At 44.1% G+C, this 20,489-nt stretch overlaps 1 protein-coding gene across 2 annotated transcripts in view; it reads left to right on the top strand.

Annotated features, from left to right (window-relative positions):
• The window catches only part of PPP2R2B (protein phosphatase 2 regulatory subunit Bbeta), a 254,242-nt gene that overhangs the window by 95,147 nt on the left and 138,606 nt on the right, over positions 1–20,489 (top strand). The window contains exon 1 of one of the 2 annotated variants that reach the window (XM_066591262.1): positions 10,415–10,882. The exons of the other annotated variant lie outside the window; for it this stretch is intronic. Coding sequence (XP_066447359.1) covers positions 10,813–10,882 — 70 coding nt within the window. The 5' untranslated portion in view covers positions 10,415–10,812. Of the gene's footprint in view, positions 1–10,414; positions 10,883–20,489 lie in introns of those variants that run through there. 2 annotated transcript variants of the gene reach the window in all.

Genomic DNA, 20,489 nt, shown 5'->3' with positions numbered 1-20,489 from the left:
CTTAGCCCTGCTGCACTTTATCCCAGGAGCGTCTGACCACTTTTTACCTCCTTGTGTTTGTTCCTGGATCGCCATCTGTGGCTGTCTGATGTTATCTAGTCAGTTTGCTCTCCGCCTGAGGTGGATTTGGGATACACTGGAACCCGAAATACTGACTTATCTTTACGACCTCTGGAACACCATCAAAGTTTGCGGTTGGCTATTTAATTGGGGTTTAAACCACAAACGGACGGTGAGTCCCACCTTTTAAGCGATCCACTTTAACATCTGTGCACTTTCAGAGCGCAGTCCCTTTAATTATTGCTTAATTCAGAATGCTGTTGGCAATACAAAAAGGAAGGACCGCCTTTCTACAGTAAGTGGGCGTTCTAGAGAAAAAAAGCTGTTTCGGTTTCTGTACAACATCATTGTTTGTAGAATGTGCAAGTCCTGGAGCAGGAATGAAAACACAGCACAACCTGTCCATGACTTGTAGCTGGGCACTATTGAAATGAATGACTGAGCTGCAGTGCCGCATACAACCTCCAAACAGGTGTGGCACTGTGTTTGGAAACTGAGGGGTTGTCTGAGAATTTAATATATAAAATATATATTCAAATTTTTTTTTTTGTTCCCCATGCAGTAACATATTAAATACATATACTCTCCTTTCCCTGTTTTTTCTGTACTGCTGCTTGGTCCTTGCTTCGTTTATTTACAGGACGGCAAAGACTGCTATAGCCAATGAGAGCTAGACTTATGATTTACAGAGTGGTTGCCGTACTGTAAACTGGCTGAGAGAGCCTGTAGACGTGACTTCAGAGGGGAGATCTGGAGTGTCGGCATGGGAGAAGCAGGAAGTTAGAGGATATGCTTATTTGTTACTGCATAGGGAACCCCTTCTAACTGTCATTTGTAAGTCATGTACATGTCTAGAGTCTTATGACATCTATAGGATACGCTGCCTCTGTTTTATTTAACCGCTTTTTATTCATATATTTCTGTACTTGAGGCTTAACCCAGGCTTGAGATGTGGATCAGGACCTCATGGGTGGTACAAGTCTGCTTGGAGTTTATGGCATTTACAGGAAGTATGGATTAATTCGTTAAGGACTAAGGATGAGCGAGTATACTCGTTAAGGCACTACTCGCTCGAGTAATGTGCCTTAGACGAGTATCTCCCTGCTCGTCCATAAAGATTCGGGGACCGCCGCGGCTGACAGAAGTCGCGGCGGGGAGCAGGGGAGAGTGAGCGGGAGAGAGATCTCCCCTCCGTTCCTCCCCGCTCTCCCCCGCAGCTCCCCGCCCCGCGGCGGCACCCGAATCTTTAAGGACGAGCAGGGAGATACTCGTCTAAGGCACATTACTCGAGCGAGTAGTGCCTTAGCGAGTATACTCGCTCATCCTTATTAAGGACCCAGCATGGCAAATTTATGGCACTTGGTCCTGGGCTTTCATCCTGGTTAATAGTAGATGTACGGTGCGGGATTAAATCTTCTGCTCCTTTTTTTAATTAAGCAGGAGCTAGTCTGGTCCTCAGATCTAAAGCACAGCAGAGGACGCAGAGGAGAAGGGAGAAGCTGTTTTTTACCGCTTCAGCCTCCTCCTTTCCAAGCTACATGGCGCTCAATGAGCGCTATTCACTAAAAAGTGAAAGCAGAAGAGTGATTGTGCCACTATGCAGTTCCCTGTGTCACAGCAGATCTGCAGGGTCCTTTCAGACGCTGATCAGCTCTGTTAGTGACTGATGTGTCTACAGGGGGATGTTTTTCCTTTTAAAAGGGGCTCCCATGGATGCCCCAGCTACGATAGAAAAGTGTCCTTTTTAACTTTTTTCGCTTTTTTATTTATTTCAATGTGAATGACCTCCAGAGGTCTTGTAGGATGTCATGGGGGACATTAGAAAAAAATATGGTTAGAAAAAAGTTACAAAAATAAGTAAAGAAAAATGAAAGTGTAAAATAAAAATATATAAAGAAAATGACCAACCACTGACTCCAACAAAAACAGTTGCCATATGCACCCTGCAGTCTGCGACTATGCAAATTACTTATCAAAATGTCCAGCAAAATGAAGAATCCATTCCTATACTTTTTAAATTTTTAAAATCCATATATTTACACTAAAATGATTTTTTTTTTTTAAAGATTTTTATCCCTAGTAAAACTAAAATAACAGAAAAAAAGTCAGTGAAAAGATTAGAAAAAAAAATAGCCCTATATAAATCACAGGCAACAATGCACAACAAAATACTTTTTGGGAGCTAAATTAAAAAAAAAAAAAAAAAACCACCATATGGGTAAAATCCATAAATAGTCGGGTCCTTAAGGGGTTAAACATTAAATGTCAGCATGTTGCATATGTATAGATTTTATATTACTTTTTAAGGGTTTTTTTTTAAGTTGGGGCAGTGAGGGTGATGTTATAAATTAAAATAAACTACAGTACTTCATACATCGCCCGCTGCTTTAGTAATGCTACTGCCATCTTCCTCATCGGCTAGTCTTTACAGGGACTACAGTGTGACGTCTGTGTGCTCATGGGACCACTGCAGCCAATGTCCTATCCTCTGCCTGCTCCAAGTAGAACAGTGCAAGTGAAGGGGTGAGACTATCATGTCCCAGCCCTTGAGGCCTATACATGGGAACTGAAGCAGTGCTGCCATCCCACAGAAAACTTGCATGTAGCAGATGCACCCAATCTATGAAGTTGCTATAGGCCGCAAAGGGAAAGATTAGAGTAAATACCCACCTTCAGGATGCATTTTTTTTTGTTAAATCTTCATATCGGGGTTGGATCATTTATAGAGATGAGCGAGCACCAAAATGCTCGAGTGCTCGTTACTCGAGTCGAACTTTCAGTGATGCTCGAGAGTTCATTTTGAGTAACGAACCCCATTGAAGTCAATGGGCGACCCGAGCATTTTTGTATATCGCCGATGCTCGCTAAGGTTTTCATTTGTGAAAATCTGGGAAATTCAAGAAAGTGATTGGAACGACACAGAAACGGATAGGGCAGGCGAGGGGCTACATGTTGGGCTGCATCTCAAGTTCCCAGGTCCCACTATTAAGACACAATAGTGGCAAGATTTAAAATCCCCGCCTGCTGAATGAGCTGCCTCTGATTGGTCACAGCCTGACCAATCAGAAGCGGATCTCACTCACACACCCATTCATGAATTTATGAATGGGTGAGTGACTGCTGCCTCTCACTGGCTCAGCGGGACCAATCAGATTGGTCCCTGCGTTGAGCCAATGAGAGGCAGCAGTCACTCAATGGGCTAACATCGTTCTGCCGGGACAAGGTGAGTATATTTTTTTTATTTTTACACATTTCTGGATGAATTGCAGGGAAGGGCTTATATATTTAAGCCCTTCCCGACAATTCATCCCGCGCTCGCCGGCAGCCCATTGCTTTCAATGGAGCCGGCTGTATTGCCAGCTCCATTGAATTCAATGGTCAGTGCTCGTTTAATCGAGACGAGTACCGCGTGGTGCTCGTCTCGAGTAACAAGCATCTCGAGTACCCAAATACTTGAACGAGCATCAAGCTCGGACGAGTATGCTCGCTCATCTCCAATCATTTAGTAACACACAAACTATTTTTATGAATCCAAAAGGCAGGGGTTAGAATTCCCTTGGCCAACACAGTTTAACTGGTTCCGTAATCATATATAGTTTGCATATTCTAAATTGACTTTTTAAAAATTTTTCTAATTGTGTCCAAATTTTGTTATTCTAAGTGTCTCTAAGGGCTTATTCACAGGAGCATATATTTGCCGCGGTTTTCATGGCCTGCTGATGTACCATCTGAGCTGTCTTTTCCCCTTCCTTCCCCCTCACTGGCTCTCTGCCTCTCTCCTCCTCTCTGGCTGTTTGCAATGGAAGGGGAGGCGCTAAGCTCCTCCCCTCCCATTGTGGCTGCGGAGAGGGGGCAGGAGCATGGCTCTGCCCCCTCTCATTGCAAACACCCAGAGGCGAGGAGTTGAGGGGGAGGGAAGGGGGAAGACAGCTGAAATGGTAGCATATGCCGATGGGCTGTGAAAACAGCCGCCGATTTATATGGTCCTGTGAATAAGCTCTAAGGGTGGATGGCGCTCAGCTTTGGTGATACAAAACACCAAATTTTCCTGCTAAAAGTTGAATGCTAAAGTATTTTTCCCCAAAGCCACCAATAGAATTTTGGCCCAAACTACAACATAAATGGGACATAAACTTGCTATAATTTCCCTAGATGTTTCAGGAGGTATTTAGTTGAACAGGCAACCAAAGATGCCCACTATTATTCCAGTATACACACAAGAATATACTGGATGTTTATGGCCGCCTGCAGATGGGGGGAAATTCCGCGGCGGGATTCCCCGCAGAATATCCACCCGTACACACCTGCATAGGATTACATTACAGCACGCAATCCTATGCAGACGGCTGCGGTTTGTCTGCACGAAATCCCACGCAGCAAACAAACCGCGGCATGCTCTAATTCTGTCACCGCGGCATGCTCTAGAAACGTCACTCACTGGCTGCCGGCTCCACTCGGCGCATGCGCCGGCTGCCCGACAGTCGGCACATGAAAGAGCCGGAGCTGCGGGAGCGGGTGAGTAAGCGCTGCTCTCTGTAGACGGTCGGGTCCCGGTGCGAGAATTCTTGCAGCCGGATCTGACCCGGCCGTCTGCAAGCGGCCTATAGAGAAGTGGCCCTAAATTCAGGAAATTTGACCTTTTCATTACTATTTATTGCTTGACATGGCTTAAATGGTCTGTTGTGCAACAGATGGTGTAATATATAAGATTGCGTGAAGATATTTTCTAGGATGCGGAGAGCGTGACCTTTTTTAGATAAGGGATATCTGGAAGTAGGATCACGGAGCTCGGACTGTATTGGAAAGATATCGCCAATATGTCAACTGATCAATAAGCTCAATCTTTTTCATTACATTTGAGCAACGGTCATATTGATTTTTTTTTTTTTCATTGGAATGCCATGTCCACAGAAAACTGGTGAGGGGGGGGAAGCAGAGTCTGTGTTTGACACACAAAATATAAGTCTGTTAATCATTATTGCTTCGGTATTGCAGGAACAACAATGGGTATTTCCACAAGTATCTGCCAGTAAGGTATTAAATATATTCAACAGTAACACTTTGTTTTCCTACATTGTTTTAGTTAAAGTAGATTGAACGCTTTTAAAATAAAAGCAGAGCGCCTTGCCCATCTTTAGACCCAGCAATGTGCCCTCCCAGTCTTTTGTTGCAAAAATGGACACCATGTGACCACTGCATCCAAAACTCCTGGCATCATGCCGCTCAGGATGTGAGATGCCCATGCATTTTTTTTCCCCCTTTAAAACCACAGCAGAATTCATAGGTAAGCTGCGGATTTTGCTGACTGCAACTGCTGAGCCATGACTAGGGGAGAAGCCAACAGCGAGAGCATATAGGCCGCCAGTATCTGGATATTCTTTGGTGGTTTGTAATTGTGAGTACCATCACCCAGGCTTCTCTGCCGTAAAACAGGTTGATTTGACCTTCCTGTACAACATCCCTAAAGGTACTGTGCTAATTTGTTCAGGGAACAGGGATTGCATATTTCAATTTGAGGATTTAGTCATTTTGGTTAACTGAAGTTGCGGTAAGACTGTTCCTTCAAAGAAGGCTCCTGTTTTCCACCAGCATCTCTGGATTTAACCCCGGCCAGGGTAACCCATTTATTGAAATTAATATTCTGCATGTAATACAGAATTAGTTTGTACCTTACACATAGGATGTCCTTGTGAGTTGGTGTTTATTGAACACTAGTTAACAGTTTGGCAACATACAATATTATTTGTATACAATGCATATTCTGTATCATACATTCAGTAAATGTTTGTTCAACTGAACTGGTGTACATCCTTTCAATCTGCTTCCTGTTTTTGATACTGATACTTCAATTTGCATGGCCAGGGAATAACTTCATTAAAAAAAAAAAAAATTCTTTAATTGAAGCTCCTTAGCAGCAGCTAGCTATTATAAAGTTGTCTTTACATCGGCACAGTGGTGTACTATCATATAGCGTAGAAATAACTATATACCTTATGCGCTTCATACAGCATGCTATCCAAACTGTGCCATGTACTGCCGGATGAGCCACTGTGTTTAGCTGGGCAAACAATCACCCCCCCACCACCACCACCACCAAGAAACCACCTTCAAGTCGTTTGAAAGGCTGAACAAATGCCATTTAAACCTAACGACAAGCGAACAAACAAGCAATTATTTTCATGCAGGCTGAAACTCAACGATAAGCAACAAGTGAACGAATAGTGCGCGATGGCTTTGCGTTTACACGGAGCGCTTATCACTCACTTTGAATGAATTTTGAGTGGTGATCATTGTGTCTAAATGGGCCCTTAGTCAGCTACTCTTGATATAGATGATAAAATAGTGCAGAGTATATGCTTCTAATTTGTTAACCTCTGACAGCTCTGTCTTAGTGCAGCTACAAATAAGAGTCCCTTTTAGCTTAATGTAATAGGGAAGCGCATGTAACAGACCTTTTCATTAAAGCATCTCGGTAGAGGTCATTGAGGTTATACTGGGACTTTAAGAATGGAAAATTCAGGATTATGCCATAATGGATGATACATTTAAAATGCCCAAAAAACCACGATGGCCCGAAATATACCTCATTTACTAGTTCTGCAACCCAGTCTAGGAAAATGAGGGTAAGGGCTCTTTCATGCGAGCGTATATCGCCACTGTTTTCACAGCAGGCCTATATATGCTATGATCTGATACATTTTATTCCAATGCATCAGATCTCATGGCTGTATTTCCGCTGCATAAAAGCACCGGGCCAATATAGCGCCAGGCGCTTTTACGCCAGGCCAAAAAGATAGCCCTGGAACTATCTTTCCAGCCAGAATATGTCAGCCGCTGCATGGGCTCCTATCGGAGCCAATGACAGCGGTCGGAGAAGGGAGGTGGGAGAAAGTTTAGCAGCGTGACTGCTAAACTTCTTCCCCCTTCCCTCCTCCCCTCCAGCTGTTTGCAATGGGAGAGGGTGTGAAGGGGGCGGAACTAAGCTCCCCCGCCCCATTGCTGGCCATGGACAAGGGGCAGGAGCTTGGCTTTGACCCGTCCCCTCCCATTGCAAACAGCTGGAGGGGAGGGGAGAGGAGGTGAGCCAGTGAGGGAAGGGGTAGACAGCTAAGCTCTCTCCCCACGCCCAATGGCATTGCGGCCTCGGCTTATATGCGCCATGGCTGTGCTGTCTGGGTACACAAACGTTAGATTTGTGCGCCCATTCATGTGCTTTACGGTGTCGGTGGGCTCCTACAGCCGTGTGAAAGAGCGCTAAGGGTAACAGTGGATTGTTCATAAACTTTTTTTTTTTTTTCTTTTTGCCCCTTGCGCTGAACTCACATGGACATATGATTTAAAATGCTGCATAAGTCCCGCGATATCTTACCGCTGTGGAGCTGGGAGTGAGCCGGCTTATTGTTGTGTATGGCAGCGGTATTGTACTGCATATCTCATGCATGCTGACATGCGCAGTAGTCATGGTTTTTTTTGTTAAAACTTCCTGTGCTGTCTCTTCGTAACAGCGTGTAATTGCATATGGGCAGTGTTTATTACATACCCATATAGAAAAATGGGCTCTTTTGTGCGCGTAATATGCATCAAAATAGAAAATCCTGATTCTTGCGCTGGCATATCACACAATGCTTGCCTGTAAATATGAGCGAACCATTACCCATGTATCACACGTGGTAAACTTGGGCTTGTGTGAGCCCGGCCTTAGTTTACAGTTGTTTAGGTTTCAGAAAACATTTTTCGCACAGGTTTTTGTGGGGTTTTCTTGCTTTTTCTTATTTTTTGCAGTGTTTAGAGCCAAAGCCAGAAATGCAGAAATGGATCTAGCCGGCAGAACTCCTTAGACCACATGTCCATGGGCAGATCTGATTCCGCATGTGGCAGCCCGTAGCGGAATCCGACACTGCCTGTGGCTGTCCGGATCTTATATTTTCTTCATTGCAGATGTGTGCACTGGCTGTCGCGCTGCAGCACATGCGCAGTAGAGTGGTGTGTGTGTGTGTGTGTGTTCACTCCTTCCTGTGGAATTGTGGATGGGCCGTGGATCAGATGGCTTCCATTGACTTCAATAGAAGCCGTCCATGTGGGAACCGCATTGAAATGAAGCATGCTGCAATGTGTTTTCTGTACCAAAAAGTCTGCAAAACAAATCTGCATGCTTTAATGTGTGGATGCCCCATGCTTCCTTATGAGCGGCTTGATTTGCGGATCTTCCAGCATAGATTGTGCAAATCTGATCTGCCTGTGGACATTGGGCCTTACTTTCAGATTTACCATACTCTTTGAATTCACTTCTGGCTCAAAGGACTGCATGAGAAACCTCCATAAAAATTGCTGCAATTCACTGATGAATGGCTGAGTGCTGCCTGTGATTGGCTGAGTGCTGTGACCAATCACAGGAAGCACCCAGCTGTAATTTAATGACAGAAGAGCCGGACAGCTCATGTAGGTGAGTTATTGTGTTTTTTTTTTTTCTTTTAACTTTTCTTTACAGCTAGGGATGATTTTTAGGGAGGGTCTTATATTTCAAGCCCTTTCCAAAAATAATCACAGCAGGGGATGCCTGCAACTCAATGCTTTCAATGGGGCGGCAGCAACGCTGACCCCACTAAAAGCAGTGGGATAGCATCGCAGACCTCTGCCACAGCTGTGACAGCGGATTTCTTAATCCTCGCGGTCCCTGCAGGGATGAAGGAATCCCCTGCCATAGCTGTCACATCTGTGTCAGGGGAGCGCGATGTACTCCCTATGCTTTAAATAGGGCCAGCACTGCTGGCACTGGCCCCATTGAAAGCAATGGGCGATAGTGCAGATTTTTCTTAGCACTGCGAGTGTGCAGCGAAGACATCGCAAATGAGAATGAAACCATTGAAAATCACTGGTTTCATTTGCTTTCACTCAGGGTGCCTTCACACTTGTGATTGTGAGATCGCTGTTTTTTTTTTGTTTTTTTTTTTAACCCGAACGTCAATAGGACTTTCTAATGTAAGACACATCGCACAAAAATCGCAAAGCACAAACTTGCGATTTTTGTGCGATGCGTTTTTAACATTAAAAACTCCTACTGACATTTGCATTAAAACGCAACGATATCGCGATCGCAGGTGTGAAGGCATGCTTACTCTTGCAACGCAAGAAGGGCCATCGCCAGTGTGAAGCCAGCCTTAGGGCTTTTTCACACTGGTGAGAAAATCGTGCGTTTTTGAGCGACGCGAGAATGAGTGAAAATGCAGAATTATGAAGGAATGATTTTCAATGGTTTCCTTCACATTTGCGATGCTTTCACTCATGCGATGTTGCAAGAAAGAAAAATTGCAGCATGTCCTATCTTTCTGCATTTTTTTTTCCCTATGAAGCCTCCTTTTTATTGCATCACAAAGCACAAACTTGGGATTTTCGTGCAATGAGATGTGTTTTTTAACATTAGATAAAGTCCTGTTCGCTCTCGGGGGAAAAAAGCGTGAGAAAATCGCGAGTGACGTTTTTTCGGGATATTGCGATCGCCAGTGTGAAAGAGCCCTTTTGAAACCAATGATTTTCAAAGGTTTCCTTCACATTTGTGGTTTTCACCCATGCAATGTTGTGGTGATAAAAAAAAAAAAATTGCGCCGGGTCCCATCTTTCTGTATGTTTGCCTTATTTTTTTTCTTCTATGTTTTCCCATAAAGCCGACTCCTTATCGCAATGCACAAACTTACGGTTTTTGTGCGATGGGTTTCTTTAACATTAGAAAGGCCTATTGACTTTCACACGAGGAAATTGCAAGTGGCAGTCATGTTTTTTGAGAGCGAAAGCGGCGCTGACACTAAATCACAGGTAAAATTCACGATTTTTGCCGCAATTTTCTTACGGTGATATCGCGATCATCAGTGTAAAGGTGCCCTTAAAGTCCTTCTACACAGGGCAGACCCCTGACAGGTGGTCCCAGGGATAATCATTCTTGTGCTATTATACACATTGCGGAGCCAATCTGTCGTTCAGTTTTCTGCATGCAAAACGAGAAGCGAACAAATTGTCATCCGTTATTTAGTTGGGGCATGCTCTTAGACTGAACAATATAGTGGCCCCTGTAAAAGGGCCCTTTAAACTCCTATTAGTCCTCACTGCTGTGAGTACAGGTCAGCTTTCCAGCAGTGAAAGGGTTACAGCCTGTAACTTCCAGGCCATTTTTGGGCGCTGGGATGAGAGCTGCCCCCCATCCATCACTGGCATAGGGCACCTGGTATGCTGGTGAGTGACCCAGCACTTCTAGGTGTGCCCAGTGTGTGATGCCAGGGCTGCCCCCACACTGCAGCAGTGGGGAGAGGAGCTGCTGACGCAGAGCACAAGCTGTAGAGGAGGAGCCTGCGCCCAATGCAGCATCTCACTGTATCCAGGCAGCAGCAGCATCGCCAGGTGCAGTCCAGCAGGCACGGTCCGCAGCGGGCACGGGGCATCGGCGGGCACAGCCGTCTCACTACATGTAAGGGAAGGACGAGCTGCACAGACAACCCCTGCCTGCATCGGCCGGACCTGTGGCGGCGGTGGGCGCGGTGACCTGTTGGGCCTGTGGGAGGAATGCCCAGCATGTGCTAGAAGTGCCGCACAGCCCCTGCTGGCATCGCCCTCGCCCTCCGCAGCACATTCCAGCCGTCTAGATTAGCATTGGGCATGGCGTGCCCGGGGCAGCTCCCTCTCCTCTCCTGCTAGAGGCTGCTGGAAGGATCATGGATACTGCTGTCATTCTGTCTGCCGATCAGAGAAGTAAAGAGGCTGTAAATGGAGGAGGACATTGATACCCGCAAGATTAACAACAGTTTCCTGCGCGATCACAGCTATGCAACAGAAGGTGAGTGAGCTGAGATGGCACTGCATTCCTGGGCACTGCCACTGCCTGCTGCTCCAGTGCAGCGCTGCTTCCTCTATGCACATGGGATCGGCATCGCTAGAGCTGCTGGAAACCTCACACCTGCACTGGCCCCATATAGATATACCGTACTCCTATAGACATAGATGATTGCACAGTATTTCCATCAGTATAGCTGCTGGAGACCTCACACCGGCACTATATAGATACATTGTATCCCTACAGACATAAATCGTACAGTATTTCCATTATTATAGCTATTGGAAACACCCCCCCCCCCCTGCACTGGCCCTATATAGATACATTGTATTCCTACAGACATAAATCGTACAGTATTTCCATCACTACAGATGGTAGAAATATCCCACATTCACTGGCCCTATATAGATACATTTTATTCCTATAGACATAGTACAGTATTTCCATTATTATAGCTATTGGAAACATCCCATCTGCACTGGCCATATATAGATACATTGTATTCCCATAGACATGGAAACAGTGTTCAATGATCTATCATTATACTGTAGCTACTGGAGACCCCACACCTGCACTGGTCCTATATAGATACATTGTATTCCTACAAACATAAATCATTGTACAGGATTTGCCTTATAATGGACGCCTGTAGGAACTTGATGTTGTATCTTCTACAAAAATCCCAGAATGTGGTTATTGATTGTAATGCAGGCCATGTGGAGGTAACCCTATAGTCTGAAATATACTATTCAGGGCCTGATCCTGGAGCATTGCACCAACATCATTGAAACTGCTTGTTTTAGAGGACTAGCTCAACTAATATGATCTTGTGTATTAGATAACTGACAAACAGAAGTCGGGGGATATTAAAAAAAAAAAAAATGATGGGGCATGTCCAATTTCAACATGCCCAATCCTTTGTTCTCAAGGGAGATAAAGCCACCATTAGAGGTATCTGGCAGGAACTTATTGCCACCTTTTCCCTGTGAACACTTGGATGCTTGACTCAACTCAACATGAATGTGTATGGGGCTGTCAGAGGAATGTGTTTTTGGCTGACTGCTATTGAAGAGATATGGCTACCTTTTTATAATGACACCTCAAGGTGTTGGAAAACTTCCTGTTTAATACTCAGCACTTAAGAGCTTCCCATGGCATGAATGTCTTTAATTCCCAGCCCTTCTCACGCAATGGTCCTGTTGTCTCCATAGGGGGGCCAGTATGGGACACTACCCGTCTTATTGGCCTCTTACTGTAGGGACTGGAATTATTTGCTGTGGGCAGACGGCTGCAGCCATAAGAAGCTTTAACTTGCACACTACAGTTCATCTAGTAGGATTAACCAACGTGGCTGTATGAGTTGAGCCCTGGTTTTATAAGTGACACTATATCTACTCTAGCTGTCCTTCAGTGTTGCTTCAAGTATATCAGGCTTCCACTTAGGGAGGTCTGACTAGTCATTCGTCTGATCTATCCATATTAGAAATGGATAGTCTGCTGCTGCCGTCTCTGAGAGGTTCTTCACTATATCCTGTGGTCTTAGAAACCCATACGGGGTCAATCCTATTTATACTAGTGATGACTTGCATGCCGTCAGAATCGTTAAGCTTATGTAGCTTTAAGATCTTACTGGCGGACATGAGAGAATCCTTAAATGAAACGATACCTGCACTTGTGAAGAGGGGTGATGGTATATAAGCATTATTGTACAAAAGGTTTTCACACTCTGTGTAGCTGATGACTTCACGTTAGACTTGAGGTTTGTGGGTGGTGTCTGGTAATGGGCTTTGTTCATGGAGTGAGTACCGAAGGGGTTAATGGTAAGCGGTGAGGACTTACAAATCACAAGTCAGGGAGGTATATTGAAGATCAGCTGGGAGTGGCGAACCTGTTATGGGAAACCTAAAGACTTTTTTGCTGCGTTTTACCAATATAATGAGGCTCTAGCAAGGATATGTTCCGATGAGCTTCTTGGCCTGGTGTAGATAGGTTGTCTACTGCTTGGCTACCTAGTAAGATAAGGATCCCATATGGGCATGGATGGAGATTCCAGCTTTTGTGTGAGATGTTGGCTGGATACCACAACCTTTTTACATAGAGGAACAGGGGATGATACAGTAAAACCCAAAATACTTTTTCCATCCTAGAGGTGGTAATGATGCCCACTGCCTCTATTGACCCTCATGTAGGCTCCATGGAAATTTTTCAGTTCTCAGCTTCCAGTTAAGAGCGGCTTACAAGAAGGGTCTGCTGGTGTTAACAAGCTAAACCCTTAATAACCAGATGCATTATTGTAATGAAGGCAGCAGTTGGCAGTTTCATTAGCCTTTGCCCTAGATGTTTGCTGGAGAAAACCATCTCTTTCTAGAGTTTTCGGAGGAGCCTTTCCTATCAAGGCATTTCATAGGGTGTGGTGAACAGATGCCAGGACAACCACCCATTCCAGACCACCTCTTTCCTCCATACATAGTATTTGGAGGACATCCTTCTGTAGCGCTAAATATTAAACTTTAGTCAGGGTTTTCCTTCATGTTTCTGGATTTTTCATGGAAATGAAACCATATTAAAGTCTGAGAATAGAATACATTTACATGTAACCACTTTTACTTCAAACTGTAGCCAAGTGATGACTATTTAAGGACCGCTGCAATGTGGTCCATATGTAGGATCGAATTGATGGGCAACATTCTGTATGAAACTTCTGGTGATGGCCTCATATGATTTCTGAGTGGCCTGAGCTATTCTGTCTGAGGCCGTGTTTACACAGGCGATATCCTTATGCGCTCCCTCTGATTGCAATATGGACGGAAAGCGCACAGAAAAGTTACGCACTTTCTTCTGTTTTTATACTCGTGTTTTTTTTTTTTTCCCCCCCTGGGCCAAGACTGAGAGAAAAATTGTAGCCTGTTGCTGAAGGAAAAAAAAAAACTCCCAAAAGAAGAAACTGCAACTTTCACATGAGTGCAATGCAATTTTTTAATTTTTCCTATTGGAACATGCAATTTTCACGTAAAAATCACACATGCAGCATTGTGGTGATTTTTTTTTTTTTTTTTGTGTGTTTTTTTTTTTTTTTTTATTCATTCAGGCAAAATTTCAGGTTTGCAAGTGTGATATTGTTTCAACTTTCTTGTACAGATATTGCACTTGCCTGTGTAAATGTGGCCAGAGGGTGCATTCCCATCAATGATTTTTCTGTGCAAGTTTATGCGATTTGCGATATGGACGAAGCGCAAGTGGCAAAATAAACCCATTGATTTCAATGGACTCAGTTACACAAGTGATTTTTCGCTTGCACTGATAGTATGAGATTAAAAAATTGCTGCGTACCCTATTTTTAGATTATTTTTGTTTTAAGAACACTGAATTATTATCTATGGGAGGTGGGGGGGGAGGGGAATTGCATCACACTCGCATGTAAATGCGATGTCATTTAAAACATTTTTTTTTTTTCCTATTAAGGTTTTGAAGAGTGAAAGTTGCATATTGCAACAAAAATGCATCACAGTATATGCATTGTACTCACATAGGGAAATAACAGACTTTATTCACACAAGCGATTTTACGTGGCTGGCTATGTGAAGCATTGGATTCCAATGCATTCATTCACATGGTGCAATTTTTTCATGCGCCGGAAAATAGCCCGTTAGTTGGCGACCGTTTTCGGTCACCAATTTTTCATGACCTATCTTTTGCCGAAAAATGCTGGAGACTTCCATAGACTCCTATGGGAGCTGGGAAAAATAGAGGGGGAGGGAGTTTAGCTTTCCTTGGGAACTAAGCCAGCTGTTGCTATTTGAGCATTAGAAGTCATTCCGAGGATTTCTGCCGACCAACAGAATTCCGCGCTGTAGCGTATTTTTCACGCAATAAGCCCATGTGAATGGATGAGAAAACGCTAATTAATCTTGGGACTCCATCACTGCTTGCCTTCTGCGATGCGGATGTCGTAGAAACGCATCGCCCGTTTGAATGAGGCCTTAGAAGTGGTATCTCTTATCTATTTAGAAAATCTGCAATCTGAGGACCATGTTCTGCAAAATGGTGTGCAGCAGTTTATATGAACACATATTGCACCCTGCGAAATAATGCATATTCATAAAGTAAGCCCGATGACTAGTATGGAGGTTGCATCTCGGCAGCGTGGAGGGTTCAGACTAGTGCTCATCACTTTGTCTACTCTTCCCCCTACAACCACACCCATGTGTAAAGTACCAGCAAGGGAAGTGTTAAATCTGCTAGGACTGTCCTGTATTGCATAGCAATGCTCAGCTTAATCTGTTAGGTTTCAGCTGTCCTTAGAGGGTGAACAAGTCTGTAACCACCAACATGCCTTGACTACAGTGATGGGCGCCCGGGGACTAGTGTGTTCTATACTTGGCACAGGAATGCTGCTGTCTTCATCATACTGGCATCCATTTGTCTTGTCTGTGTGAGACTAGCGTGCCTGGCTAACTTGCTGATCATATCCGCTTGTACGCCTATATAATAAAGTACTGCAGTCCTTTCTAATATGGAGAAGGAAAATGCAAGCAGTGAGCTGCTAATGTGAGACGTTCTGCATACACTAGAATGCACGGCATTGACTCCCATTCTATATACTCAGCAGGGAGGTGAAATGTCCTCATCGGTCATGAGGAGTAGATGATATTGTGCGGTCTATATCCTCTATACTATATACATCTGTGTATTACTCCATCTCTTTGTGTGAAGTCAGCAGGAAGCCACGTGTTGGGAAGATAAATGGGAATAATGCAAATTCACACCCATGCTGTTTGTACTAACACTTTTCCAGTCTCCGCTTTACTAAAGCTCATTAGTAAAGGTAAGGTGCCCGCAGGATTCATGGAGTATTTCGTGGATGTCATTGGAAGCAGATATATTTCTGTGTATAATATACAGGCTGTGAAATGCATTGACTAGTTCCGCTCACACTTGCCGATAGGAAAAATCGTAGCATGCTTTATTTTACTGTGGATTCCATGCATATGAGCTCCATTGATCTCTATGGATGCATTCGATCTGCAGTGCATATGTAATTACATTGCATATGGACTATGATTCATACACAAGTTGCTAGGAGACTAGATAGAAATGGTATAAAGAAAGCAGAAATTAGTGGGCTGATAATGCAGGGCAGAGTCTGGGGAGCAATAACCCATCCAGCCTGCTGTCCGCAACCTCTTTTTTTTTTTTTTTTTTTTAAGTGCTTTGCACTACTTCCAAAATAAGTAGTATAAACCAGCCAAGCCTAGAGAGCAGGCTCTCAGAACAGCTCTCGCCAGGATGGCACAAGAGAATGTCGCCTTGGAAATAAAAGGGTGTCTTCAGGGGGTTGGGCTACTTTCTGATGTCATTCCTTGCTTGTGTTCTTTCTTCCATTTGGGCACTATGTCCTTAAAAGTATATCCACACAGAAACTGCATGCATATACAATTCGCTTCCGCGACTACTCGTAGATATTTGCAAGCAGAATCGGACCCATTCATGTGAGTCCGGCCTAAATGATGGTTTCTATAGCCACCATTTCTGGTAACAAATTGAGATGAATCCATTTTTAATACAGTAAATTTATCACTTGGACTCAGTTTTCCCCAGAATCGGGGTTCTTCATATATGACTTTTGAGGTTTGACTTCCTGACTCCACAGCCCATTGTCAATCTATTCTGCATTCTGTGGGTTCTGTTGGAACAAGAGGGGAGGTTTATTGAAGTGGACCTGTCACATCTGACAAGTGGGGTGGGCTGGCTACCTGAAACTGTCACATTGACCATTGATGCTCGGTTGCGGAGCCCACTCACTTGATAGTGGACTGGTATGGTGCTCCAAAAGTAATAGAAGTTATTGTGGGCAAATGGGTGGGAGGGACCAAAGCAAGAATAAGTGGAGGAATCGGCAGGGACAGGAGTATGGTAACATATGCTAAACTAGGTGGACATATCCCTTTCCCCCCCCCCCCCCCCCAGTCTCGCACACTAACTCCTCCCCCCCCCCCCCCCCCCCCAAAAAAAAAGTTGCTCCAGAGGCAAAAAAAATGACGTAGGAGCAAATTTTCCTCTCTTCATGGGAAAAATTCCTTCCCGACTCCAATCTGTCAATCAGAATAATCCCTGGATCACCGACCCTTCTAAAGTAATCAGTGACTATAACTATGTAATATCACAGTCGAGAAAGGCATCCAGGCCCCTCCTTTACCTCTTTTAGGGAGTTTACCATCACCACTTCCTCAGGGAGAGAGTTTTATAGACTTGCTGCTCTTACAGTAAAAAACCCCTTCTGTGTTTGTGCAGAAACCACCTTTCTTTTTAGAAAGAAACCTCCTTTCTACTAAATTATATAGCTGGTCCCACATCAGTGGACATGACAGGCACTCTTCAGTGCTATCTATTGATTTAGACCTTGCAAAATGTGCCAAATAGCCCACTGTATAATTTTGCTCTAAGTTGCAGTAGACACTCATCACATCTTTTTTGGTTTACTTTAGACCAGATTCTTATGCCCAAATCATTTTAAGCTTGGTGTAGGTTATGAACCAAGTAAACCACATCCATGAAGACAAAAAAGCGTCTTATCCCCTTAACCAGCCATATGCCTTTTTTACGTCGGTTGTGGCCCTATTCTGATGCATGTGCCTTGTTATTGCTCTGTATCAGAATACCAGCAAGGGTCTCCAGTGCCAGTTGGAGCTGAGGCTCTGCAGTCTAACTGCTCAGCACTAGTAAAAGTATAAATACAAAAAAGTGTCATTGATGATTTGTATGTAACTATAAATCTTCATGGGGCAACCCCTAAATGTGGAGCATGGCATGTGCACCAAAATTCTGGCTCAAGTCCTAATGTTGGTGTATTTTCACGAAGAACTGCAGGACTCCTTGGGGCCAGTTTAATGTGTTCCTTTGAGCCGGATAAGAGTGCAACCATCTTCTAAGCTGATCTTAGGACGGATGTTTGACACCTGACTAGCGGAACTTCTGGTTTGGAGACTCAAATTGAAGATCATTTCCTACTGGAACCAATCAAAAAATTACTTGTAAGCAAATGTCCCTGAGTCGTTCTCTTCAGTCAATATTTAATAAGTTCAATATTCAGTTCAGCCATTTCTTCTGTTTTGTGAAGTTCTGCTTGACAAGAGGAGTAGCCTTCTAACTGCCCCCACATTATTGGTCACTCGGATTTACCAACCAAATGTTTTGGGAAGCTGTTGTATATTCTTCCACTCAGAGTATTAAATCTTTAATCGCTGCATGACGAGGCTGATTTGTTATGAGATCTCGATATAATGGGTGAGGAGCCCTTTCGGAAATATAATCCGTTACCCCCATCATGTGAATCAACACTTACATGTCTTGCAACAATTTATCAAATTGCTACAAAAATGTTGTTTTACCACATTTTTGGAGCAATCGCAGAATAATGCTCCTCAAGATGACAATGTGTGACTGTCCCCCGATGGTAGCCACCTTGGAGGTTGGTTTGGTTTTTGTAGGATTTATTAAATGGCTTTTACCAAGATTACAAGTTTTCCCCTGTTCACAGGGATTGGGACTAACTTGTTGATTTGTGGGGATCTCGCCACAGAGACTCCACCAATCTCAAGAACTGGGGTCCTGTGTCCCAGTCTGCCGGTCACTGTGGTCACGTTTTCCCTACAATGACCTCAAAATGGATGGAGCATCGGCCAAGCATGTGTGATTAGTGCTATAATTTCAGTGGGGCTGATGGAAATACAGGGGCGCTTGCCACTTGGGTATCCCTGCAGTCCCACTGAAAGTGAATGGAGTGTTAGCATGGCCGAAGCTCCGCAACTTCTGCAAGAAGTCTGCCACGTGTGAATATACTCTGATTGCACACTGTGCTAAAAGGTATGTAGGACATCTTTTGAATAGGCTAGCTTAACGCTGTGTACCCCTAAATATATATGAGTATCTATGATCCATGACGCAATCTACTGAGCTCTAGGAATTTGATGCTCTGAGTCTGGGTCAGTAGACTTGCTTTCGGCCCAGGACAGTTGTCCACACGCACCTGTAATATGCTTATGTAAGACTGCCTCTAAACTGACCAAAGCTTCTAGGGCAACTTCACATGCTTCCTTTTGCACGCAGCTCGACGCAAGATTTGCACAATGAGCGAGTGTTTTTTTTTTTTTTTTTTTTGCGTGCGTATCAGCGTATACATAGTAACATAGTATGTAAGGCCGAATGAAGACATTGTCCATCTAGTCCAGCCTGTCTATCCTACTGTGTTGATCCAGAGGAAGGCAAAAAACCCCAGGGCCAGAAGCCAATTAGCCCTTTTGGGGGAAAAATTCCTTCCCGACTCCCTAATGGCAATCAGACTGTTCCCTGGATCAACCCCTAATAGTTCCTACCTGCCTGTATACCAGGATTGACCCTTAACCTAATATTTATATCCTGTAATATACTTCTCCAGAAAGACATCAAGTCCCCTTTTAAACTCCTCTATCGATTTTGCCATCACCACTTCCTCCGGTAGAGAGTTCCACAGTCTAACTGCTCTTACAGTAAAGAACCCCTTTCTATGTTGGTGATGAAACCTACTTTCCTCTAATCGTAGCGGATGTCCTCTTGTTACCGTCGTGGTCCTGGGTGTAAACAGATCGCGGGAGAGATCCATGTGTTGTCCCCTCATGTACTTATACATGGTTATTTGGTCGCCTCTTAACCTTCTTTTTTCTAGAGTAAATAGTCCCAATTTGGATAGCCTCTGTGGGTATTCCAGTCCCGTCATTCCATGTATTAGTTTAGTTGCCCTTCTTTGAACCCCTTCAAGCACTGTGACATCTTTCCTGAGCACCGGTGTCCAGAATTGTACGCAGTATTCCATGTGAGGCCTGACAAGTGCCTTATATAATGGAAGGATGATGTTCTCGTCCTTCGCCCCTATACCTCTTTTAATGCACCCCAAGACTTTATTTGCCTTTGCAGCAGCTGACTGGCATTGGTTACTCCAGTTTAGTCTATTATCCACTAATACCCCCAGATCCTTTTCCATATCACTTTTCCCCAGCGGTACCCCATTAAGTGAATATTTGTGACATCCGTTCCTCTTGCCCATGTGCATAGTCTTACATTTTTCAACATTGAACTTCATTTGCCATTTTTCTGCCCAAGCCCCCATCTTATCCAGGTCCGTTTGTAGCCGCACATTGTCCTCCGTTGCATTAATTATATTGTATAATTTTGTGTCATCTGCAAATATTGATATTTTGCTGTGCAGCCCCTCTATCAGGTCATTAATAAATATGTTGAACAGAGTGGGGCCTAATACTGAACCCTGTGGCACCCCGCTAGCGACTGTGGTCCAATCAGAGTACGAACCATTTATTACCACCCTCTGCTTTCTATCATTGAGCCAATTTTTTACCCACTTACACACGTTTTCGCCCAGTCCGCGCTGCCTCATTTTGTATATTAGCCTATTATGTGGCACGGTGTCAAAGGCTTTAGAGAAGTCCAGATATACGAGATCAATAGACTCTCCCAGGTCCAGCTTAGAGCTTACTTCATTGTAGAAACTGATCAGATTTGTCTGACATGAGCGACCCTTCATGAATCCATGCTGGTGAGGAGTTATTCCCTTAATCTC

The sequence above is a fragment of the Eleutherodactylus coqui genome, chromosome 2 (genome assembly GCF_035609145.1).
Source record: "Eleutherodactylus coqui strain aEleCoq1 chromosome 2, aEleCoq1.hap1, whole genome shotgun sequence".
Classification (NCBI taxonomy): Eukaryota; Metazoa; Chordata; class Amphibia; order Anura; family Eleutherodactylidae; genus Eleutherodactylus; species Eleutherodactylus coqui.
Note: the sequence above shows the minus strand (reverse complement) of the source record. Positions and strands in the feature narration are given on the sequence as shown.